Source organism: Vanellus vanellus, assembly GCF_965231255.1.
Source record: "Vanellus vanellus genome assembly, chromosome: 1".
Taxonomy (NCBI): domain Eukaryota; kingdom Metazoa; phylum Chordata; class Aves; order Charadriiformes; family Charadriidae; genus Vanellus; species Vanellus vanellus.
The window spans coordinates 107,359,972-107,387,147 of record NC_138905.1 but is presented as its reverse complement, the minus strand read 5'-3'; the positions used below and the strand labels follow the sequence as shown (position 1 = coordinate 107,387,147).

Sequence of the window (27,176 nt, the reverse complement as noted above, 5' to 3'; positions counted from 1 at the left end):
GACAAATGGCAATCATGCAAAAGTAATAAATAATAAAAAACAATCTAATTACAGGTTCAAGGAGATGAAGAAAAAAAAGAAATCCCCACATTAATTAATGACCCATTAATGCAGAGAAAATTCCCAAAGTAGATATTCCATTTGTTTTTCCTGACAAGGCAACGTCTGTCCACTAATTAATATTTTTCAGCTCCTGTCACTCCTTGAGTACTTGAAGTGTGACTTGACAATTAACAGGAAATTCACATCCTAAAGCAAACTGATCAATATTAATGTCGTTAAGGATGACAAATCCTGATCTTACCTCTGCTATGGTTATGCATTCTGGATGCAAGAAATTAATCATGTGGTTGGCCAGCATTAGATAACACAAAGCATCTTCATCCACATGTAGGCCAAAATATTCATGGTAATCTCCACTGAATCCTGTGCCTAATAAGACAGGAAGTTTTAAAGGCCACAGTCGCTTTAAAAACAAAACAAACAGAAAACAAACAAAAAAAAACCACCACAGAAAACACACACAAAAAGCCCAAAGAGATTTTGTAATACACAATTTCATAAGCACCAAATTTATTCACAACTTCAGATCTATCCCTATAGCAGCACGTCAAGGTATTAGCAAATCTGGAATTCTTGGAGCACTCAGTTAACTTTTACAGCACTATTTCCACAGCAACAGAACTGCAACAGGATTGCTCAGATTAGAGTTAATTAAATTACTTACCAATGCCATGATGGTGATACAACATAGATGTAACACCATCAAATCGGAAACCGTCAAAGCGATAGTCTTCGATCCACATTCTCAAATTAGACAGAAGGAATCTCAAAACTTCCCAGCTGAAATAACATATTTTATAAGCTTTAGAAACCTTGGGATCGACTAGAGTTCCTTATACCATGTTCCCCACTTGCATATAAGGTACTTGTACTGTATATTTTAGCATTTTAATGACTTCTTCTCTGTTTTAAATCAGCCTTTTCCTAAAAAGTTTGTCTTCCTTAAATCTTTGCCTTTTACTGCACATAATTTTAAGATTGCAGATGGGGGCTTAGGAAAAAATATCAACTATCTATACAGACATCTAAATAGGTTAGTGTTTGAACACCCATATTACATTTTAATACCCATACTTCCCACTGTACTTTCCTGTACTTCCTCTCTAAAGATGTTTATACTCTGTGGGAAAAGATCTTATAGGAATGGAAAGAAAATTATAATAGATAAGATTTCACCCCCAAGATTTTACAGGTTTACAGCAATTTCTAGGCATAATAAAAGTTGAAAAGCTGTCATCCCTGCCCCCAATTATTTACAAATCACATGTCAACAGTACATTACCAAATCACCTACTGTGTTGTAAACTTACACATTTAAGGAGTAAAGCAACTTATGGAAGTTGAGGAGATATTTTTCGAAATTCAGAACAGGAATGGGCTATAACACACAAACAAATGAGGCACGGACACAAAATCAAAAATATAAAAGAGGTTCCAAAGTGAGTAAGCATGCAGAGGTGTTTGCGAACAAAATTTGTACCAAAGAATGACGTAGCTTCAGGAACATTTTCCCCACTATTTATCATCTCCTCTCCCAGGACAATGGTCTCAGTAGCTTCAAAGATCCCCATATCTTGTTTCTACTGTTCACCCTCCTCTGCCACCCCCGGCACGGGCTGCCTCAGATGCATCTCCTGCAAGATATGTCTCCAAAGACCTTGCCCATCTCAATCAGCCTCACATGAGGTAGTGAAACTTTTGCCCACATCTTCAATACCTGCCAATGTTACGATTTCTCTATAATCAGTTTCCCAACATAGCACAACTACAACCTCACTTACTACTGAGTTTCTGTTCACAGAAGAGTGCAAGATACACAGCAGCACACGGGGTCTCTCCCACCACCCTCTGGTGGGGGAGATGGAAGGGTACCCCAAGCACATTAGTCAGCATCACAGTTTACCTATGCATATAGGTGGCATAAGAGAACGAAGGAGACCCTTTCTAGATTACACTTTATTTAACAGATGTTGGAGGCAGTAGACTCATGAGGCAATTATGACACAGGAACAAACTCCATTTTGACAAAACAAATGTCCCTACCTTCCTCTCTCCAAAAAACTTCCTTGCATGAAGGGTGCTTTAAATCTGGAGTTAGTGGTATTACATGAAAAGGCTGTGGAAACACTACAAAACTGGTAAAATCCCAACCTCATCGAATAGCAAATTCTTATTTACTTCAATAAAATTACAATATTTCTCCTTTCTTTGCATGTACTGCACAAACATACACCTGTGCATATAAAGAAAAAATATTACCAAATCAAAGCCTCCAAATTTAGGAAATGCAAATCAACGTATTGCCTCAGTTCAATACCTTTTTTGGTCATGCATTACATGACAAGATTTTTTGTTCCATCCCTGTGTTCCCTCCACTTCCCGCCCCAAATCACCCAATTCACAAGATAACACTATACTAGGAAGATCCTCAGGAGCTTGCCCACAGAACCCTTTATATATTTATTATTTCTTAGCTGAGATGATTTACAATGAATGAATGCTAGAGACAGAACGCTCTGATATTGAAAGGAATAGAAAGATATCAAAAGTCCTATGAACCAGCAAGCTGGTCACATAAAAATACAACTTGGTGCAAATGCTTGCTTTGTCTTTTTCTGACCCAGCATCAAATTTGCAGAAAGCTATTTGCTGAGAGCTAAACACTGTGAGCAAAGTCAAAGCAGTCACTGCATTGCAATAAAAATACTCCCTCTCACGGAATTAAGATAATGCATGCACAAAGAGTAGATTAATTGCTACAAGCACCAGCCAAACTTATTTCTCCTCATTACAGACTGCTTGACTTCATAACCTTAAAGTTCTTAAGATGGTGAAGAGGTTTTGTAGATTTGTAAAAACATACACAGAAGTCTCAAGACGGATAACAAATGTATTTTTTTCCACCATTGTTGGCAGTGAATATTGATCTTTTTCCAAAGATGGAGAACCAGTATGAAAATAAACTGTAATGACTTTTACATGAAAAAGTGACTACAAATAAGAACAAACAAGATGAATTTGTGGAACCAAAAGGTTAGCTAGCAAATTGATGAGCTCAAAAACCTGAGTAGGAGCAGCAGATGTTTTCCAACCATCTGATTGCACATGGGAGAGAAAATTGTAAATAAAAAAATAAACAAACATATTAACTCTGATTCTAGTCAAAAGTTGGAAAAATTCAGTTTTAGTATAATTTCTAGGAATGATGTCAAATACTAGCAACCACATTGACTTTTAGAGAGATAACTACACAGCTCCAAAACACGAGCCAGAACACCAGGTTTTTTGGAACATGCAAATCACACAAACCATACAGAGGTTAATGATTTCATCCAAGTCAATTTGTTTATGGGAGCAGCAGCATTAGAAATAGAAGTTGACAGCAGTAACAAATAACTTTGCAGAATGCCAGAAGAGACCAAAATCATAGCATAATTGAAATACATCCACCATATAAGCAATAACTCAGGAACATTTCTAAAAGAAGTACATTCTCATAGTTTTACAGGATAGCATTCATGAAGAAACAGGATAGCATTCATTAGGAATGCAATTTCTTTCGGGCAAAAGCCTTATCTTAAATTATATCCTAACAGTCTCTCACACTTTTGCATATCATAAAATTGAGAAAGTTCTTTCATTGCATGCATGATCTAAGAGAGGAAAATATATGCTGTATTATCATTAAGGAACAGAATGATTTACACTGTAAGAAATTAAATAATTCAGGATTCACTCAGACATCATTCAAAACAAAGGTCTTTGCAGAGAAGTCTTGCTGGTTTTTTCTCCCCCTTGGGGCCAATAGCTCACACATTAAAAACAGATTTCTCAGTTGAAGTAGTGAAATGAACGTATCTAGCTAGATGACCTGGTTTCACAAGGTGATGAGAAATTTAACAACTTTCCTACACTAAGTCAACAGAAAACCTGTGACATTGCTTACAAGTCACATTTGTTATTTACTTTTTTTTTTCCCTCCTGTACTAATAAAAGAGAAAAATAATGATTTACCATACAAATTCTAAATTCCAACCCATGATGAACATGAAATATTTAGATGCAAGCTAATAATGCATTTAAACCAGTTAATTTTATCACTATGGACAAAAAAAAAAATATTGGCTGTACCTAAAACAGTTTGAAGCTGCAATTCTTGAGCCACATTAATGTTGACACTCAGAAACTGCATTTATTATTATGTATTACAGAAAATGTGTGGAACTGCTGACCTTATAAGAATCCAGACTTTTATGATTATTTACCCATTTTCAATAATTCATGTTTAATTAACTTAACACTTAATAGTACTGACTTGCTAAAATATTACTTTTCCCCAAACATTTCAGCAGCTGATCGGCTTAAATTCCACCAGTGGATTGCTAAAGATAATAATAGAGAAGTTACAGTAGACTAAAGCTTTCAGTTTAACATGCACTGAGATCTTTATTTTAAAATAAGCAGAAGACAACTGACAAAAATCCTGAGGACAGAGTCCTCTCCACACTCCAACTTCCAGTTGCAGAAGAATTCAGCTAGTAAAAGTTTTCAGAACATCTGCAACATTCTTGCAGCACTCTCAAACCATTCCCTACAGTGCCACATCATTTTGGGTATTAGTAAAATAAACTAATACGATGAAATTGATTTTTTAACATCCCCACCATAAGCAACCAACCCAAAATATGATCAGTGTGGTCATGATCCCTTTGGTGAAGCAGCTCAAGCTGTTGCACTGTGAAGGTGATCTGGGGGGCCAAGAGAGAACCTACAGGTTAGATGCTTAAGTTGTAAAGTCTCTACTTCTTGTCCATCACAACCTTTTACATGGATGAGGCTTGAAATTAACACTCATCAACAGCAGTAGATCTTTACTCATACTAAGCTTGGAAAGCTGTTACCATACTGCATGGATCATAACTGCACTTTCCTGGGCAAGCTAATGGGGATAGTCCCCAGTTCTTGGAAGTCTCCCACTGCTACTGGCTCAAGACTTCCTTAACAGGCAGCTTGCATCATAAAAGATTGACCTATATCTCTTTCAGCCATATCAATGATAGAAATCGCCACATTTTTCACCTGACAACAATGCATTTAAAATAAATCTTACCTTTAGATCTAGGTCCCTAAGCTTTTTTCTCAAATTTATCAAATATCTTAATTACTACACACTGCCTTCTCCTTCCCCACTTACTGCTTACAATTGTTTATCACTTTACTTCTGTTCTCTGCATTGTGAGGTTTTGTTTGTTTTAAAGAGAAATGGATCCATACCATGACCTTTCTCTTTCACTTGACTAGATTATGTTTGCTTTGCTACCTGTATAGAATTCATAACACGGAAGGTACACAATTTATAAAGCGAGATACAGCAAAGATGTTGACAGCGCCAAACAAAAGACTTGTAACCTTGATCTTTGATCTGCAAAGCAGCTTTATCTTTTAAATGACATTTCAAATAAAAAAGCATTAAATAACACAAGTAACGGTGCATTACAGATCTCAAGAGTTTTATCTTTCCTTAAGGTCCAGTATGACACCGAAAACATTAAAAAAGGTTCAATCGCCAATGAGACAGCTCAATCTACGAATTTCACGGCCACCTCTCCTTACATCAAACAAAAAGTCCTCACTTAGGAAATCCTGATTGGCGTTGCAAGCTCTCGGTACCCAACCATGGAACAAAGAGGACCCAGAATTGAAGGCAGCGGCACATAGGTCACTGCAAGCGGATGAAAGGTTTTGGCAAAACAGAATTGTTATTCAATAAAAACTTTTAAATTATTTGCCTGCTCAAGTTCATGCATGAGTGAACAGTACTCTGACATCAGTAAGGGAAGAAAGACCTACGTTAAGGACACGTGAAAAAATCTGAACTATAAGGCAGTAATTGAATAAATAACCCCACAACATACCTGAAGTCAGCAAAGACAAGCAAAGCTTACTACTAAAAGGCAAGCATTTGAAAGCATACCAAGTCTTAACCTCAGGAGGCACAGTGACAACATCCCTCTGAAGCAGTGCTAGATCACGTGACCTGCCAAACATTAACTCATTTGTGTCTCTCCTAGATAAAGACCCTCCTACTGAATCTCAAAGAGCAGCAGTCTGCACCAGAACACAGCAACTGTTCTAAACTGGTCTGAAGTACAGAGTCTACCCTGAGGCCAGAAGGGGATGTGGGCCTTATTAAGAAAGACTGAAAACTAGATGACTAGTTCAGATGGGGTCTCAGTATGATCTTGGGATGGTGAAAAACTTTTGTACTTAAGTTTCCTGTATTCACAGCCAATACTGTGGCTCTCAGGAATATTTTGCTAGCAGAAGAGGCAATGAAAAACGCTAACCAGTCCTAACAGACTTAAAGCAAGGACCTACAGGATGACATGTCATTCCTGATTTATATTGTCACAGCGAGGTGACAAACTGTCACACAAAGTGGGTGGGACCTGTTAACAGTCCCTCTCAGTCTGTTTCTGGTCAGGTATTTGGGTATCAATCCCAACATTAAGTCTACCAGCTGTGAGAAGAGCAGCGGTGACAGCAAAACCCAGCACTTGTTCAGGTCAATGTCTATGAAACCTTCAGACATGTAGTGATTGGCATCACTAAGCCAGACAGAAATTTCCACTGGGAAGTACTGAAACACAAAACATCAGTGCGTTTTGCTTTCCTTTTGTTTTCAACAAAAAGGGTGCTTAAAGCTATTAATGGTCACTGATACCAGTTTTCCTAGTAGGAGCTGAACTTCTGATAAACTGCTTAAGCAGCTTTCCCAACTACATCAGTTGCCATTATGCAGCTGATTCCCAGAAGAGTGAAGCTTCCAAATGGCTTGAGATTAAACAATCTCACCGCTTTCTAAGAAACAAGAAAATAGACAAGAGAAGGTAGATACTAACATCACCAGATGTGGGTAAGCCACTTGTGTCCTTAAGGAAGTTAAGATTCTATCTTTCCATATTCCAGGATAATATTAGGTCATCTTGAACACAACAGTTTTCAGGCATGTACTTCTCACGACTACTACATTGAAAGAACCATATCAAATTAAAATGAAAGATGGATGGCTGTAGGAATGAGAGACCTTTCACCACAGCCACTTGCTCTCAGCTGTTTTGCATGTTTTTACAAATAGGATACAGTGATAGAAAAAATTGCTTTCTATATTATTATAGGATATTATTCCATTAAGTTGGGCTGTATAAGAGGTAAAAATGCTAAAAATAAAACCCAACAGATAACTAGTGCCTCCCTGTCATTGTCATAAGCAGTAAGAAATAAAAGGCGGTTGAGACCCTCTGTTATTTAGAAATCTGTGCTGGAGAAACACACTGGAATCTTGCATTTGTAAATGAATAGCAAACACACACATCTAAAACTGAAGGTTTTATTCTTTGCCACAGAAATTGAGAATTTATGTCATCATAATTAGAAAGCCAATGATATTACATATTACAAGACTATAGCAAATAAGTCACTGAAAGATTACAAGTTTCCTATAACAGTTAAAAATAATGGATACTTTTATCAATACCTGCTGCAGAAGACATCTTTGCTTAAGTATTAACATCCCGTTCCCTGAATTAAAATGGAAAAGCTCAGAGGTATTTCAGGATTTCAAGGCCAGTCTTCAGGAAAACGGTGCTTAATTATTTAAGTAGTATTACAAAAAAGTCAGGAGAAGTCAAAGTGAAAGAAATTTGGAAGCATTTGTTCAGTGAAGATCTGAAATCCTTTCACAAACTAAATCGTACCAGTTTCTATCAGGCAACATAAAAGTTAATACTGGTAAATTAACTGCATATAAGATTGCATGATTATTTCTACACTACCCCTCTTCATGGGCAAAACTCCAATTCTGCAGAAGCCACTGGCACATATATATTTTCATACTTTTTAATTTAAAAATTCTAATAAGCGTAACACTGGTTATTATAGCAAAATTTTTGTGACATCCATTGATATTCTGAGAATGAAAAGTGAATAAATATCAAGTACTAACTGATAAAAAAAATCAAAATAAAATAACCAAAATAGTTTTCCCAAATTAATTACAGTTTAAAATATTTCATTTAACTATAGCTTTTCATTTTTTAAGAGTAGAAAGCAGCTTTGAAGCTGCAGAGGATTTTCCATTTTGGTTAAAATCTGAATTCTAGAGTGCCACACCAGACAATACCCCTTCTGAAAGCATTAATACTGATCCCCTTAAGTCCAGTGTTATGCAGGGAGAAAGCATTTTCATTCACTATGCTGTACGCAATATAACAGCAATATGCATTTATTAGACTTGATTCACATTCAGTAATTACTTAGGGAAAATGATTTCTTAGAAATAGGCACATCCTTTATTCAAGTACCAGCAGTAGTTCTGAAGTCCCCAAGAAAATATATTATTTTTTTCACCTCAAAATTCTCCTTCATCTGCTGGCACAAAGCAGCACTGTACAGTAAGGTCCTTCAGGAGCTACTGGCACAATAGACAGTTAAATTAGGGTGACTGAACATGTGCTAAGTAAACAGTGATGGATAGTCTAACATTTTGTCTAGGGGAAAAAAAAAAAAAAAAAAAAAAAGAAAAGAAATAGAGGCTAACTATTTCTCCTTCTTGCAGGTTCTCCCAAAGTCCCTATAACTGACGCCAGGGACACACTGCCGTGTGTCCCCAGCAGCTGATGCCTCTCAAGCACCCGTGAAGGCGAGTAAGAGCAGCCCTAGTCACGCACTGTACAAGCTCCACTCCAAGCACCGAATACTGATCATCTGCCCATCTAATTCCAGACCAGAAAAGCTATACCTACCATCCACACAGACACGTGAACACACCAAGAATAAGTGACAGCTATCTGTAACTGTTAAAAACCTTTGCCCACAAAACCACAAGTTTTCTTTGGCACGTATCAGACCTGAACTCAAGCCAGCAAAAAGCAAGATTTTGATGCGTGGGTCAGGAAGTTGTTTTCTCCTCTGAATTTCCCCATTTTCAAGTGCTTAGAAGTTTGATTCAATGTTGTGGAAAGATCCACCATTTTAATTTAGTAGGTTAATTAAGTATCTCTATTGTATTTTGCCAATGAATTGAACATGTTTATGAATATTTTCACATGAATTTGCCGAAATGCCATTTGCACAAAAAGACAAATTTTCTCCTCAGGTGAACTATGGACTATTTACAGGTTTATTCTATATAGTAAGCAGCACAGTGACCTAGACCTGAATTCGTCAGGCTAGTCCTATCTGCACCCGATAAGAGTAAACTAAATAATATCAAATAAAGCATTCAGTTATTCGCAATAAAAATGGAAGCAATAACTCAAGTATTACTCAGTAAAGGTTATGTCCTGCAAAATGTGAATATAAGAACAGCCTTGGAGGCAAAGCAGATATGTACTTATTGTAATGAAATTTAATATTCTTGATGCTTTTTGCTCAGAGGGCTTCCTTAAGTAAATAGAAAAAAAAAAAGGACTGAAGACAATTACCTGCAGTTTTAACAGAGCCTCCACGACACACACATTTTAAAATAGAGAATGTCTCAAGAATAAAAATCACAAAACCCTTTAAATTGCTGACACATGGATTTCAGCTATGATTTGGATAACATCAGTACTCGTACCACTCATGTTCTACCCAAGTAAATTATACACTAATAAAAATATTTGAGAACGTTTAAAATTCTTTTCTCCCAAAATCAACTTCTTAGCAAATATTAAATTTATTTAGTTACATAATTAATCCTGCAAATTATAAAAAAACATTTGTTGTTCAGCGACACACAACTAAATCACAACATTTTTAAAAAGTACCATCAGGAGTTTGCATACAATCTAATGCAATTCATGACTTCCATAATTGAACTGAGATCTCAAACATTTCAGAGTAGTTTACTGCTCAACACTGGGTTTCCTTTCAAATTAAGCCTAAAGGCAGTGTAGAAATAGTCAACTATTACATATCTGGTGACTCACGGTCTTAAACAGACCACTGTCCTGAACTTTCCCCAGAAAACAGCACCAGAGTTAAAAAGGGAACTGGTAAAGAATCAAACTTCAAGAGATATTGAACTAGTTTGTTGTGAGCTGTTTTTTCTCCCCTGAAATAGTATGCTATTATACAGACGTATAATAGAAAATAATTATCCTTGACTTTCTATATCCTCTATATAGGAAACCAAAATTATACTCACAATCAATTCAATCCATTAGCAGTGACAAAATATTTAATATCTGGCAAATCGTTAACATTTTTAAGCTCTACCTTCTCAAAACCCCCTTGTTAAAAGACTGAAACAGTGTTTTATATAAATCTAATTTCATTTATTACTTTAAAATGCTAGTTCCCAAATTGAGACTCTCAAGTCGCATCAAAGGGACACTGAAGAAGTGGTCACTGCCTTTCCCTCAGCGTTTCCCACCTGACCAACAGCTCGCAGCCTTCTGTCTAAAGAACCAAACAAACATGGTTGTCTCCTGCAACCATGCAGTTTAGCCACAGCTGAGAAACGCTGCTGTCACCTCCATCCAAGTCAAGGCAGGATTTTGAGCACGCTCCCTCCCTCAAACATGCAGAAACCAAAGCTACAGCTGACAAAGCGCTAGCCTTTCCCCTTGCCGGAGGTAAACACAGAGTGTAAGAATGCCAGCCTAAAAACAAACACACACACAAAATATTTAAAGCATTACTATTATGCCTGTACCTTCCAGGTGAAAATTCAAATTAAAACAGTCTGCATTCAGGTAGAAGTTTGGGTTTTTCTAATGCTAATGAATATCAACAGGATTTCAGGAAGCAGAGAAATAAAGTTCTTCATAAAAGAGAACATTCTGAAAATTCCTAAGGAAAAGCATTAAAGAAGTTGAAGCAAGATGACCAGATCTCTGCCCTTGAGAAAATTCCAGTATCAATATAAATGTAACATCAAATATCTGGTTTTCCAAAAGTTAAGTGCACTGATGATTGAGAAGTCTGTGTGCAAATCACAGTGAACCATAGTCACTATGGTGGTAACAGCAAGACTCAAGTTCATATATACCAAAGCACACTAACAAAACCTTACCAATCTACCATTCAGTGTCCATATGCTATTATAGATTCCCCCCCTTTTTTTTTTAATAGGTAAATACCTTGAAAATCCAAAATCAAAACATTAATCCTCAAGCAATGAACTGTGTCAGCTAGTTGTTTTGTTATTTTTAACATAGCAAAACCAACCTCATAAGGAATAGCTATTATCACATAGTAAAGCCTGAAAAGGGGGAGACTTTTGCATTTTACCATCCTAGGACTTCTACTTCAAAGAAGATATTATCTAAATATCCTTTTACTTAAGTCTCTCAGAAACTAGCATACTGGACTCAGCTGCCTGTCTGTATTTTACTGACCCAAAGTCTATCCTTCCCTTCCTACTAACTAGACCGTTGGTATCAATGCCAAATCTGTAAAAGGAGGGGAAAAAAAAATGAAGACGGATACAATTAGTTCTCAGTCATCATACAGAACAGACATCACACCAAGCTTCTGAGATACTGACTCCATATCCTGAAGGGTAATTTACTGATTTCCTCCCGTGGGGAAGCAGGGAGTAAGGAAAGTTCACTCTTTATAGTAATATTAGCCAACACAAAGCTTAGATTACTTCCTCTCACACTTCCAGATTTTATCTTCAGCATAAACAATTGCTCCAGATACAGTCCAAAATGTTCTTTCCAGCATTGTTCAGTTATGTGACAAGACTGTCGAAGGGCAGAAGAGTTAGCTCAATGAATCATTACATTCACCGAAAAAGGAGATTTCCAGTGGAAGGCTCGGAGAGCCTCAAGATTGTCTTACATCAGCCCTAGCACGAGATTTGGGAAATGACGGCAGAGGTAAGCAGCGATATGGCAAAACCGATTTACACATGCATCGGTCCTTGTTATCATTCAGCAAGCACAAAATGCAAAGCTGTTGCATTTGCACAAAACAGCACAGAAGATCTGAAGTACAGGGCTCATATTAAATAGGAATCCATTCTTAAGCACAGCACAGTATTTCTCAAGTTCCTGCACTGTTTAAAGTTACATTCTTCAGGAATATAATTAAAGATATTAGCTCATCTTATGCTGTGTCAATAGAGTTGAGAACTTCCAAATGTACTGCTTTCTGTATGCTTCATAAATGCTTTTTCGTGTGAGAGAACTGAAAAACAAGTTTATATTCAGACACTTAGTTTTGATCTCAATTTCTTGCTAGATACTATTTTCAGCTATATAATTTGTACTTCATGAAGATTAATACAAGAACAATAAGCACATTTACAATAGATTGTTACTGTAATGTTTTTTAGTATATAATATGTAACAAGATTATTATTTGAACTCTGGCAAAAACAGCTACAATGTAATTTTTGTATTGATTCATAGCTATACTTTATCTATTACTCTATTTGTTAAAAAAAAAAAAAAAAGCACCTATCTTAAACCTTTTGTTATCTGAACATACGTTTTAAGGTGCCCACTATCTTTTTGTAGCGACCAAATTTTTAAGTTCCACCAGAGACATGCGGGAAAGATACTGTGCCAAAATGTATTCAGTTGTACTCCCACTAATCCACTGAAATTAAATTGTGACGTGGAAAACTCAGATAATATCTTGAAAATAGCCAGAGTTAGAATAATCAGTGTCCTTATATTAGATACAAATTACAAAAAGCATATACTACTATCCACACCTTATTTGGAAGGCTGTTTAAAAACAAAACACTCCTCAAGGCCCCAGAAAGCTTTGAGTACTGCATTTAGGTTTTCAAGTCAACACAGAAGTGGAAACTCACAAGACAAGGCAACAGTATCTTTTGATACATTTTAAAATCAAGTTATATTGCTGAAAGATGTCTGATTAGTGCAGTAGAACTTGTACATTAATCACAAAACCATAGCATGGTTTGGGTTGGAAGGGACGCATATTATCTAGTTCCAGCCCCCCCGCCACAGGGGCTGGAACATCTTTCACTAGATCAGGTTGCTCAAAGCCCCATCCAACCTGACCTTGAACACTTCCAGTGATGGGGCATCCACAACTTCTCTGGGCAATCTGTTCAGTATCTCCCCACCCTTATCATAACAAGTTTCTTCTTTATGTTCAATCTAAATTTACACTTTTTTGGTTTAAGAAAATTGCCCCTTGTCCTATCACTACAGGCCTTGGTAAAAAGTCCCTCACAGTCTTCCTTCTAAGCCCCCTTTAAGTATTGAAAGGCCACAATAAGGTCTCCCCCAGAGCCTCCTCTTCTCCAGGTTGACTGAACAATCTCAACTCTCAGCCTGCCTTCATAGGAGAGGTGTTCAATCTCTCTGATCATTCTTGTGGCCCTCCTCTGCACCCACTGTAACAGGTCCACGTCTGTCTTGTGCTGGGGACCCCAGAGCTGCACGTAGTACTCCAGGTGGGGTCTCATGAGAGCAGAGTAGGTGGGGGGAATCACCCCACTTGGTTCTTTTTATGCATCCCAGGATACAGCTGGCTTTCTCGGTTGCACTGCCAGTTCACATGCAATTTTTCATCTAGCAGTGCTCCCACGTCCTTCTCAGCAGGGCTGCTCTCAATCATTTCACCCCCCAGCCTGTACTGATACTGGGGATTACCCCAACTCAGGCGCAGGGCCCTGCACTTGACCTTCCTGAACATCTTGAAGTTCACATAGACTCACTCCCCCAGCCTATCAAGGTCGCTCTGGAAGGCATCCCATCCCTCCAGCCTATCAACTGCACCACTCAGCTTGGTGTTACCCACAAAATATCTGAGGGTGCACTCAGTCCCACTATGTCATTAATCAAGATATTAAATGGTACTGGTCCCAGTATGGACCCCTGAGGGACACCACTTATTACTGATTTCCGTTTGAATGTATTACTCTACCAGTATAATTAATACACTGAAAATAAATATGTATTTTTAACAGTAAGGCTTTTCCATGAAATTCCATGATTTTCAAGTAAAATGAAAGCAACTGTTCCTATTATAGGTATCCTCATATTTCAGACCGTATTTCACAGTGCGACTATTACTGATCCTGGCTTAAGAGGCAGCAGCATGATAGCAACTTTTGATTAAAATATAATTCTGAAGTGGAAACTTCATAACCTTGTGGAAAAACAAACTTTTTTGTCTAGGCCAGGATAAAATACAAAGAACACTAAAGCTAAAATTGTCTGAAATACTGTTGAACAAGTTTGCCTTTGCATATATTGATAGTTCAGCATTACAGGCAAGCGAGTTGTTCACACCTTGCACTTGGTGAAGACCTTCTTTCTAAGAAAATCTTTTCTTTGTTTTTCCAAATTTGGATGATGATGGTGGTGTGCTAAGAGCAACTGTAGATGCAACCTGTGGAACATTCATTCTTTCCAGTACGTAATCAGTTAGTTTATAAGTATGCTATTTCATACTGCTTTCTGTAAGTTGTTAGCTTCATTAACCAATGTTGGATAGGCATTGGAAATAACATCCAGCTTAACGTGGTTTCTATTTATCCATTTCCTGATAGACTTTCAGTTTCCTCCCCACTTAACCCAATGACAAAATAATTACCTTGGAATTTCTTATAACATAGTCAAAGTAGATTTTCATCTTTTCCAATGCCTTTATCCAAGAAGTTGGTGGCAAAGGAAGCCTGAAAACATTGCTAATGTAAATTTTAGTGTTTTGTAGTTGACTTCTTTTTTCTTCTCCAAAAAGCATTTGTAAATAATCCTTGGGGTTTAAGCATCAACCCCAAAACGGTCATAAGCCCCCAAGTACGAATTAGGCTTTGGTTTAAATACTTATTTCCATTTTGTAGGAAGAGAAATACAGAATTTCAGATTAGAGCGTAGGGAAAAACGCCTAAAAATCTGGAGTAAAACACACTAAACACTCAAACTAGAAGATGGTGAAGAAAATGCAGTGGAAGCCTTTTGGGATTTTATTGTTTTTCTCCAGCTTATGGCTCACTGATTACTCAAGAGTCTCCAGCTCTTTGAAAATAGAAAGTATCTAGGGAATCTAATGAGAAGAGCTAAATTTCAACAACAAAAAAGGAATTTCACCTACCCTTGCTGTCCATAAGACCAACTGTATGTTTACAAATTTGAGGACTTATACTATTTATTTCCTTAATTTAAACACCAAATTTAAGCACTTGTTTCTGAACGTCCAAGCTTAATCCACTTCAAGGTAAATAAATTAAAAAGAAGCCCATGAATTCTAAATTACATAACCCAGACTAAATAGTGTTTAGTCACAGCTATGAGCCAAACTTTTATAACCACAAAAGGTCATTCTTTTAGGCAGCCTTGCTACATGAAGCAATGAAGCATATGTAAAATTTCTTTTGCATGAACAATTCTATTTATCATTATTTATTATTCTTCTAATTATTTACCATTTTGACTAATGTGGTGTCATAATAAACAAAAAATGTAAATGTTTTTTCCCTTTTTTTTTTTACTGCAGGAGAGGAGGAGAGGGAAAGCAAGGGAGAATTTAGCACTGCCGCCACCTGCTTGCAAAAGGTCAAGGTATGGTAATGTAACACTGACCAAAACAAATATCTCAACTGAATAGTCCTTATAGGGATAATTTTACTCCCAGTTGTGGTTTAATAGTGAATGGATTCTTTCCTTGAACGACACCAATTTCTGTTTTACTTACTGTATTAGAAAACTGTCTTAGAAAACCTATGTATATTAATAATAATAAGTCTGTGCTAAAATGTGTTCTAAAATCTCATGCCCTGATCAAAGTTGTGCTACAGTGTTAATAAAATGCTACTAAATAACAGCAAGGGAAAAAAAAAAAAAAGCTGGTAACTGTAAAGCTAACTAAAGATAACAGTAAATGATAATGCCAATCTCTGAAGCTGTGTGGGCTAAAAACACAGGCCCCAGGTTCTAGCTGCGCTGCATGCTGATTTTGAGAGGGTAAAAGGAATATAGCTTCACTCCACATCATGCAGTGACAAATTCTATGGTGTTTAAGTAAATTCCACCAGCCTAGAAGAAGCGATTTAATGTGTTTGTTTAATCAGAAAAGCTACTACTTTATTCTCTTTTCCTTTAAGATACGTAAAGAAACTAAAGATGGAACAAGAACAAAGAGCACCCTCCTCATTATTGTGAGGCCCTTAGATATATACACTCACTTAAATAGCCTTAGTGCAATGACTAATTATATTATATATACAAAACACCCATATTTTTACTTAATAATTCTCCAGAGAACTTTGTTCTCAGCTCTTTGTTTGAACTGACTGATACGTCTCCTAAGAAAATTACTAGAGTGCATAGCAGTGACTTATTACACGGGTGTGCTTTTTCATTCTTGTGTTTACTTGTTCACGTGTATCTACCCTCTATCCAACTACATTTGACAGGACTCTTACTGCACAATAATTAGATCAAAGAACTTGAAGAGTAAAGTCTACTTGGTATTACTTGTACACTTACTTCCTTCACTCCCAACTAAACTCATTAAGTTAACCATAGAAAAATGACTTAGCAAAAATGTTTGTGTCAACTATCTAAACTAATGTCATCTCTACAGCAATAAATTTATTTTGTTTCTAAACAACTTTATACCGTTTTTTCAAGAGATTAAAAGGGATTGTAATATAGATAAATAAAAATTTTGGGTAAGGAGTTAGCCTCCTTATAAAAGGAGAGAGAGAGGGAGAAACCAGGACAAACATTTGATTCCAATTCTCATGGTAAGCTATAGAGAATTCTATAAAGCTACTTTTTTTTTTTTTTTTATACAAGGAACTACCTGAAACAAATACATGGAAAAAAGTAGCCAAGCAAATTTAGTGTAATATGCTTTAAAATAAAAATAGTTGAACTATTTTTTTTCCAAACATAGTTTAGAACAATTTGCTCCATTCCCAGGGATAGAGTTTTTCATACAATAGTTTTCCTTATTCATTAAGACATATTTAACACGATACACTGTTTCAGTTCTTCAGACTTGTCCTGTGACTATATCAGCCAGAACAGAACTTAGAAGAAAAATCAGCAAAAGCTGCTGAGTCCATCGATTACTACCATAATGTGATCACAGTAGAACCAGTTTCTGCATCTTCATCACAATTTCACAAATAATTTTATGAGTATGAACTCTAATAAAATTTGTCTTAATAACGCATTAGTTCTGAAGTCAAAGTAATTCTGGCATGTAAATAACCCTAAAGAGAACATCAATTATAAAGCTGATCGAGTCCATATAAATCCTCCCTAAATTTTAGCATAGAACCACCAACACAGTCCCATGCAAAACTGAATCTCAGCCATGGGCTACAGCTAGGAAACACTTCAGTAGGACAGAGACAGCCACCACCTGAAGCAGCAGGCTGGCCAGCTCAGATGCACTGGCCTCTATCTTCAGTTTCAATCAACTTCTAGGGACAGGAACTTAGTCTTTACGCTAGTTCATGAAATGGCATTCCTCAAGAAAAGATGGCATCCCTTTCAAAACTGAAAGAAATATAACAGATCAACAAGATTATCTGAAGATCATTTCTGATCCATTGGCCGTAAATACACTACTGACTCTTGGAAATACATTCAGCACTTTGGTTGTCTATTGTTTTCTACTTTGTAGATACGGTGGTTAATTGTTTTGTCCCATTGTTATCAATTTTCTTTCTCTCTCCAATGAGCTTTCAAAAAATGGATTTCAAGTGGATCTGTACATTATACAACTTATAAACACTAGCATCAGAAAAAAAAAAAAAAAAAGACAATTGTCTTAATGATCCCATCTTCTTTTCCTGCCATGAACAGTACCATGCCTAATTTTCCTCCAACCTTAGGGTTTCATCCAAAGAAGTTCTATGAGAAGAAAGTCAACATTCCCCATTTCATTTGCAGATTGTCTTTATAACCTCTATCTTATCTCAAATTTATACAACCTTCACCCTTCTCCTCAGCACAATATTCTATTCACAACAGATACAGCTCACATGTGCTGCAGTAATCACATAAGAATGCTGTGAAAGTTGTCAATTTAAATGTGGATTACTAAATGCAAGATCATTATTGTATTTAGACTGATGAGAAATGATTCTCTGCAGTGTGTTGAATCTCGTCTAATTTTAGATCGTTATTGAAATACCATAATCAACATCAGGTAAGAGTGGCTGTATCTATTCAAGACATGATTGAATTCAATTGGCTGCAAGTGTGGACCTCTGTATTTCAAAATATGCTACCTGACAAAATTTAGAACAATTGGCTGCAATTTTTCAGTGTGCTTTTTCTTCACGTATCAATGTATTGCTTTATTACTATACCACTTTTTGAGCAGCTACATTTAAGAAATTTCACACAAAGCTGTGATTCCTGTGTTGGAGGTTCATGTGGAAAACTGGACACTTCAAAGAAAGTTACGCATATTCTTACATGAGGTTCTGAGTTTCAGAGCATCTGTGGATTTAAAGCCTCCCACTCTGTTGTATCAATCTAAGTACAGCACGGTGAAACAATTAGGCTTCTAGATGAATGTTTAATTAAAAAATTAAAGCAACTCTACAGCAGGTCTAGACGGCATATACTATAACTCATATGCTCATGGCCGGAATTTTTTTTTGGTACTATTACTTTAGTCATTCTGATTACCTTGCAGTAAGTTCCAATCTATCACCCCTTCTGTCAATGCTTCCAGTACTCATTCCCTTCAAGAAAGCCAATTTATTAACTGCTATGTCCCCATACTTGAAAGCGCTTACTTACTAACATTCACAAAGGTTACTAAGAGGAGGAGAAAACACGAAGAAACAAAGATTTTCACAGACAGGGAAGGTCTTGAACTTTAAGGTGTAAGTTTTATGAAGTACTTTCGTGCCTTGTTACAGTCACCCTCAAAGTCCAGTCTATTGGAAGGAGGATGCTAAGGACATATGCAGGCAGGTTTTCTTTAAAAATAAACTGTAATCAAAATAATTACATTTATGAGCCTGGGGGGGGGGGGGGGGGGGAATAGTATCTCGCTATTACATCACGAGCAGTGCTTTCTAAAAACATTAAGTCATTAAAAAACAACCTTTACCAGCCAAATCCAATTCCAATGCATATTATGGGGATCTCTAAATACGAATTAAAATCAGCACAGCTGAAGGTTTTACATCATGAAACACAACTAACATCCCTGTTCTTACTGCAGTTACCCTACAATCAATAATGTACCAAAGAAACCAACAAATGACTGAGAACCAACCTCACTGACAACTACCACTGCATTATCTTTAATCTAGCTGGAATTATGGACCAGGTATCTCCCCAGTGAATACACATTCGTAATAAACATGAGCTGCCAGTGGATGTCATTACTACTGCATATGCACAGCTGGAAGAACGTCACCTGTACCTGACTAAATCCTCAGAAGCTGCAGAAGAGAACTCTTCACTGACTACACCTACACTATGGGAAGTCAACTCTTCTGGATACAATACATTAATTCTTTGGTAATTTTCCCTTCCCCTCCTGACTGGGGGATCAACTATGTCCAAAATCTGCATAGCTTAAACTTCTAAGGAAATTAGCTTAGTTGAGAGAAAGCTGTGAAAAAGTCCTTAGATTAGAGCTATGAAAAGTAAGAAAGGTAAAGTTACAAGCAAAGACAGGTTTGTTAGTAGCTCAAAGATTCAAAGATTCAGAAGGAAGAACATAGCTGCAAAGCTGTAAAAGAAAATAAGGATAACCCAGCAGCATCAAGGGTTTGTTACAACAAGTAGGGGCAGCCTCCTTTCTCCCACCTGACTGATGCCTGCCTGGCCAGCAGAGACTCTTCAGATGTCTTACTGGAAGCTATGAGTATAATAGCAGTTTTTAAATCCTACCAATACTTTGTGCATGTTAACTAATAAGCAATAGTTTGCAGTCAAGTATACCCTCCTTTTTGCACACCGTAAAACATATGTAAATAAAGCAACCCTGAGATGGACAACAAGAACACACACCACATTATCTGCATTTCGTAACTGATACTGATGTGCCAACTTTCCTTAAGTGCAGTAGGCAAGGAACAATAATCTTGAATGCCCTAGTACTCCATAAAGCATCAATTTACATCAATTTAAAAAGCTAAACGCGCAAGTGTTGTACAGTAGCAGTGTTATCTACTTCTTCCTGAAGACTGTCACAAACCGTGGTGATGCTCCCACATAATGCCAACAAGTGTTGACTTTCACAGATATTTAGAAGAGCTCACCATTGAGTTGTTGGCTACTTAAGCCCCAAAAATTTCTCTGGACAGCTACGTTAAGAGAATTATGAACGCAGACAGGTACCCATACTAATCAAACACTGATCTCTGAAAGATATATTTCCCAATTCATTCCACCTATTAATAATATTACACCAGTGGCAGCTAAAGATTGGGAGACTTGACAATCAGAAGAAAGGAAAACAAATTCAGGTAAGGAAGAGCTGTTTGAGGAAAAAATAAATACTGAACTTAACAGAGGTTGCTGAAGATGTTAGAAGATCAACATGCCTTTAAGGAATCAGCTGCTCAAGTGAAGTAAATTACTATCTATTGACATCACTGGATCTCCCCCCCCCCCCCCCCCCCCCTAAAATGCATAGACTTCTTGGTGTAAGATTTAACCACTGGGTGGCAGAAAAGGGCATTATCTCAATATCCAAACATAGGTGCACTGTTCCATTTTAGATGCAAGAGAGAACCTGAGATAACTGCGTGAAGCTGGACCACAGGATAGGGAAGAGAAGCTTCAGGTGACCCATACGACTCTGCAAGGGCAGCTGGAGGATAGGCCACCTAAACCAGAACTAAAACACACGCTTTGGCACTTGACAGCTGCCCTATTTCTGCTGTACTGATGGTAGGGCTAGAAGTAGTTTCTGAATTACAGTAGTTTATAACCCACTTTAAGAAAAAATGAAAAAAAGGAGACTGAGTTATGATCAGCTGCTCCACTAACAGTTCAGAAGACTGAGCTGGAGAGAACATCTGGTTAGGCAGCAGGGGACCGGCATGTCATCTGTTGCCCTGATGTGAATTGTGGCTTCTGGGAAAGTGTTTATAATCTGAACCCTACCTATAGCATTTCAAAGCACATTTGGCATGGACATCACTTGAGACTTCATAAAACTGGAGGAAGAAAAGACTAAAGAAATGAGATTTCTCCCATTACGTGGCTTATTTAAATGAGTTTAATTTCCTTTACTTAACAGCCTTAATTCCAAAAACATGGTATCACCAACAAATACAAACAAGACAAAACCTGTAGACGGACGAGCCAAAGGATTCCCACTAGTTATAATTTGGTGCTTTCACAGAAGAACCAAACCATGGACACAAAATCCAGTCTAAAAAAAGCACTGAAAACAGGGCCTCAAAAGAGACACCAGGAACGTCTGCTGGTCCCAGAACCTTGTAACTAACAATCTATTGTTGATCATACTGCTGCATTCAAGGAAGCACAACTTTTTAATTAAAACTAGGATGCAATTCAACCTCTGACTCTTGTGCCAAATTATTCTCCTAGATTGAGCAAGAACTAAGTGCTCAGGTAAAACAGGTCACAGTATTAAAAAAAAAAAAAAAAAAACAAACATAAACCTAACACAAAACTTAATGCGTCACATTGTTTCTGCCAAGTTTTACTTCTACCATTAATCCTAAAGGCTCACAGAAATATATATCACTATATCTCTATTGCCCCTTAGAATTGGATTAAGGAAGTGCAGAACCTAATAAGGCCTAATGAGAGAAGAGGAATACAGAGACTTAAAAATCAAAACAATACTCTCTGATCTCAAGAAGCCTAGAAAGGCAGCATCATTTACACATTTTAATTATGTAGTGCTTGAAAAAAAAAAAAAACCAACAACTTATCTTTGCTAGGTAAATATCTTGTTCTCAATTCTTTTTAAATTGTTTTGCCTGATTAGTATTTTAGACACATTTGCTATGTGAAAAAATGAATTTAAATCAAAACACAATCACCTACTCTAGCTGTGATCCCACCTGGTCTCCGGGGTCTACAGCATCACTTCTAATGAACTTGGTAGCTGAATAATCTTCAAATATGATTTTAGGAAGGAAAATTTGTTATACTCAGCTTATGCTAAATTAATTACAAGCAGAACCCTTACTTAAGACGGGAGGGTGTTTACATGTATTTCAAGTGAGCTATCTTAAACAGGATCACAATAGAGACAAGGCACTTAATCTATCACAGAATTAACCAGACAGTGCCAGCTAGACTACAGGTCCAGAGCTTGTGGCATCCCTTTTACCTTACAGCAATTCCCTTTCATGAATTCCGCAATAGGAAAGTCACATTTTTAATAGGAACTAAGACAAAGGATATAAAAGTTGGTTAAAAAGTATTATTAAAATAAACTGCAATCCTCACTCAAGCTTTGTAGTTCTGTTTTTTGGGTTGGCTGCTGAGGGGGATGGGGGGGATGGACACAGGGACAACTGGGAGAGGAAGGAAATGAAGGAAAAGAAGATTCACCATATTAACATATTTGAGGAAAAAAAAATGCCCAGTTCCATTTTTTTGAAAAACGTGTCAAAATTATAAAAGTGGAAGTACATTTAAAAATCAGGTTTTTGTTGCTTTTTTAAAGCAGAATTTATAATACTTTTCTTTATAAAGGTTAAGCAGAAAATGGTCTTTTACTTATTCAGTTATTTTACCTCCAAATTCTCATTTTGCTGAAATTGAGGTTTTATTCTCCTGTGACACCACCTCAACAGCAAAATTTTTAAGCTGATGTTTACAATTAACCAAAAAGTCCACCATTTGTACAACATATACACAAATATGGATTAAAAAACTGTAATTCTGCTGCTCAGTAAGTGTTGTCTCAAAGTCCACAATACAAACCACACCTTTATCTTCTTAAGTTGCACTATGGTGTGAGATGCAACACCCAGGTTAACCTTACAACAGTTTTACTACTACTTGGAGCTACTCTCTACTCATATGAACGTTACTAAAAATAAAGTATTTAAAATATACCATGGATATAATCCTTTTTTTGCACAGATATAGATCTTTTGCCACCTTCTGTTATAGCAAGTATTCACAGTCCCCTTTCCCAGACATATCAGAATAATCTTGCAAATGCTGTGAGACAAATTTACTTATGTCTTGGCTTTCAAAGGAAATGTAGACAGACTAAACTGATAAAGCAATTGTTTCTTAATCTCTTTCACAGCAGAGAATTAGTTTCTCTCGATTCCAAAGTGAATTACGCATTCTTTGTATTTGATGTTTAAGTACCTGTAGATTTAACAGTTCTTCCTACTACAGAAGGAAAGGGATTTAGTACAAGCACTGTACAGGAAAGAAAGCTGTACTAGCTGAAGAGATTTGTCTCAGAAAGCAAGGTTTTCTGTGTATCATTTAATAAATTGTGTTTGGTGTCATTTATTTTCAGCAAACTTTGAACATCTGCATGCAACTCGAGTCTCTCACAGATTTTCATACTCCCCTCTTTCAGACTAGAACTGCTTATTTACTGGTATGGAAACGACCAGGCATGTCAATAAAGCCTACATGGAAAAAAACCAAAACATTTTCAATAAAATGACAGTTCTGATTCTTTCCCAATTTTGTTCATGACCTTTACACACACAAAAAAAAGGAGAAAAAACCCAAACCATTTTTTAATCAATTCTGAGCAACTTAGAATAAATATGATTGTTGTATCTTTTAAGCCTTAAAGGTTTACTATAAACAAACATAGAACACTCAGTGTTTCAGATATTAGGACTGAAGAAGCCCTTAATGACTAAAACCAGGTCACTGCACAGCTTCTTGTACTTGAAGGGGAAGAAGGAGTTTACCCAATAGTTTAAAAAAGGAAACCCCAATTTGTTATTGCATTTCATTAGAGGGCAGGGGATGGGGAATGACATGAGGGACCCTCAGTCATCCAGAGCATTATTTTTTCTCATCAGTAGAGCACAGATTACATTTCTCTAGTCTCTGCTATTTCCTAATCTCTTCTCTCCCCCTCACAGCTCTTCTCCCTCCCCCCCTTTCCAGCATTCAGTTTGCCATCTATTCTGATTACACAGGATGAAGAGCAATTTTGCAGCTGTGTCCCTCCTCAACGAGTACAGGCACATATCACTGACCGAACAGACCCATGTAGGAAGTTCTTCAGTTCTGATTAAATGCTTAACATTGCCAAATGGTACCCAGAAAGCAGTGTGCTATTTCTTTCATTTACAAATCCTTCGAAAACAGTCAATACTAGCACCACTTCCTTTCCCAAGATGACCCTGCATCTGCTTGGAACAGAGAAAGGTCCATAATTGCATTCAATTTATTTTCTCACTAGAGAAGTCGGTACCCACATACTTGATTATAGACAAGCATAAAATGAAATAAAATGTGAAATACCATTGTATTGATATTAAAGCCTTATGATTATCTGAAATAGAATTTATTTGAATATGAATTTAAAGATTAATAGGAAGCGACTCAGAGGAAATTATTAGACATACTAAAATGCATTTGTTATAATAATTAAAATCACAATTCAAAACGGCCCCCTGAATTCATCAATTAAATTGTCCCAAATAAAAAGGAAATAAAGAACAGCTCATCCTGTTAAGTAACATAGTGCATAAGTCACTTATTACACTGGTCACTTGGTTTAATTGAAATTGTGAGTTACTGTGCAAGAGTTTCCATTAGCCAGTTGACCTATTCTATGTAACATTACTTCTGCAAAAGTGACCTTCTTAAACAGTTACAACCCCCATAAACTATGAAACTGTCAGCCTCAAGAGTATAGCCTATGAGTACAAGAAGAAAAATCTTTTTTTGGCAACTAACTGACATACATAATTCTGATCCAAGTTTTAAGGACATCTGCAACATAAGCATATCCAGTTAATGGCAATTCAATGCAAGCGAGGTAGAAACATGGGTGGGTGGGTGGGTGTGGGGGGGGTGGGGTGGGGTGGGGTGTAAATTGAACTTGCAGCACACAAAAGCTAACTACTAACAGATTAACAATAGACCAGAACTCTACAGTCGCTGAGTGCTAAGCCACCACAGAAACCACTCTAGTGTAACCTTGAAAGGGTTAAACCAGAACTTTGTAATTGACAAGAAGGGCAAACAAGATTATCATACATCTCAAGGGGGAAAAAAAAAACCAACAAATTTATCATGGAATAAGAGGTGAGTGACACTGTGTAGAATTTATTAAGCAACGCTTTAAGGAGATTGTGGGGTTGTGCCAAACTTATTGTGGGATGCTTAGGAGGAGAATCAAAGACAAGGAAAGGGAGGAATCAAGGTGGTTCAGGGGTGAAGAAACATGGGAAAAATGGGAGGAGGACACTGAAATGAGATGGCTGCCTGTGCCTGTTTCTCTGTTTAAACCACTGAAATATTTCAGCATAGAAGAAATCCCCTCACCCTCAATACCTCAGAGAATATAAAGTAAACAATATTAAACACTAATAATCATCTGGCATTAACATGTGGTTTGACACACACTATATTTATACTAGTTAATTGTGTGCCCAAACTGGGCCCTAAAACTGCCTACTGAACATGATCCCTGCTCTGTATTAAGTGTTTATCAAGCTCCGGAAGCTCTTTGGAACGGAGTTAGTTGTCCTGGAGCAAAACTTTTGCTACATTTCAACAATCTGACAGTTTAACAATAAATTTCCAGAGCTTAAGTGTTCTTCAGCTTTTATGATTATTAATTTCTATATACAAATATTATATATTATATATGTAATATATTACATATAAATGTAGTATAGAATATGAAAATACAAATCCATTTTATAATATATAAGTATATAATCAAATATAATATATTCCTATAGTAAATATTTAAATAGATGTCTACATAAAATATTTGAATCTATTTTAAAATAATAAATATATATATATATATATATATCATAGAATCATAAAATGGTTTAGGTTGGAAAGGACCTTGAAGATCATCGAGTTCCAACCCTCCTGCCATAGGCAGGGACACTTCCCACTAGACCAGGTTGCCCAAGGCCACATCCAGCCTGGCCTTGAACACCTCCAGGGGTGGGGCCTCAACAACCTCTCTGGGCAACCTGTGCCAGTGCCTTACCACCCTCAAAGTGAAAAACTTCTTCCTAATGTTCAATCTGAACCTGCCCTCTTCCAGTTTAAAGCCATTCCCCCTCGTCCTATTGCTACATGCCCTAGTAAAAAGTCCTTCCCCAGCTCTCCTGCAGGCCCCCTTTAGGTACTGGAAGGCTGCAATAAGATCTCCCCGGAGCCTCCTCTTCTCCAGGCTGAACAGCCCCAACTCTTTCAGCCTCTCCTCATAGGAGAGGTGCTCCAGCCCTTGGATTACCCTCATGGCTCTCCTCTGGACGCGCTCCAGCAGGTCCATGTCCTTCATATGTTGGGGACTCCAGAGCTGGATGCAGTACTCCAGGTGGGGTCTCACGAGAGTGGAGTTGAGGGGCAGAATCGCCTCCTTTGACCTGCTGGCCACACTTCTTCTGATGCTGCCCAGGATACGGTTGGCCTTCTGGGCTGTGATCGCACACTGCTGGCTCATGTTGAGCTTCTCGTCAATCAGCACCTTCAGGTCCTTCTCCTCAGGGCTGCTCTCCAGCCATTCCCCACTGAGCCTGTATTTGTGCTTGGGATTGCCCCGACCCAGATGTAAGACTTTGCAACTTGGCCTTGTTGAACTGCATGAGGCTTACACAGGCCCACCTCTCCAGCCTGTCCAGGTCCTTCTGGATGGCATCCCTCCCCTCCAGCGTATCTACCTCAAACAGCTTGGTATCATGGGCAAACTTGCTGAGGGTGCACTTGACCCCACTGTCCATGCCGCTGACATATAATTATACTATGTAGTTATTATATAATACATACAATGCACTTGGTATACAATATGTACATATGTAGCCATAGATGACAGAAGAATAACAAAACCTAAAATACTACTATTTAGTGTTAGATTTTAAGTATTTAGCAAAGTAAAGGAATCAGCATTTAGCATTTGCAAAGTAAACTCAACATACTGTACCTGTTGAACAACCCAAATGACTTTTCCAGTTGGGCAAATAGCGTAGTTTTACTAGAACT

General features: G+C 37.3%; 1 protein-coding gene across 1 annotated transcript in view; it reads right to left on the bottom strand.

Annotated features, from left to right (window-relative positions):
• Positions 1–27,176, bottom strand: part of GBE1 (1,4-alpha-glucan branching enzyme 1) — a gene marked incomplete at its 5' end in the record, with an annotated part of 179,229 nt that overhangs the window by 75,223 nt on the left and 76,830 nt on the right. Inside the window, 2 exons of the mRNA XM_082496920.1 lie at positions 305–432; positions 728–843. Of these exons, the coding sequence (XP_082353046.1) occupies positions 305–432; positions 728–843 (244 nt within the window). The remainder of the gene's footprint in view (positions 1–304; positions 433–727; positions 844–27,176) is intronic.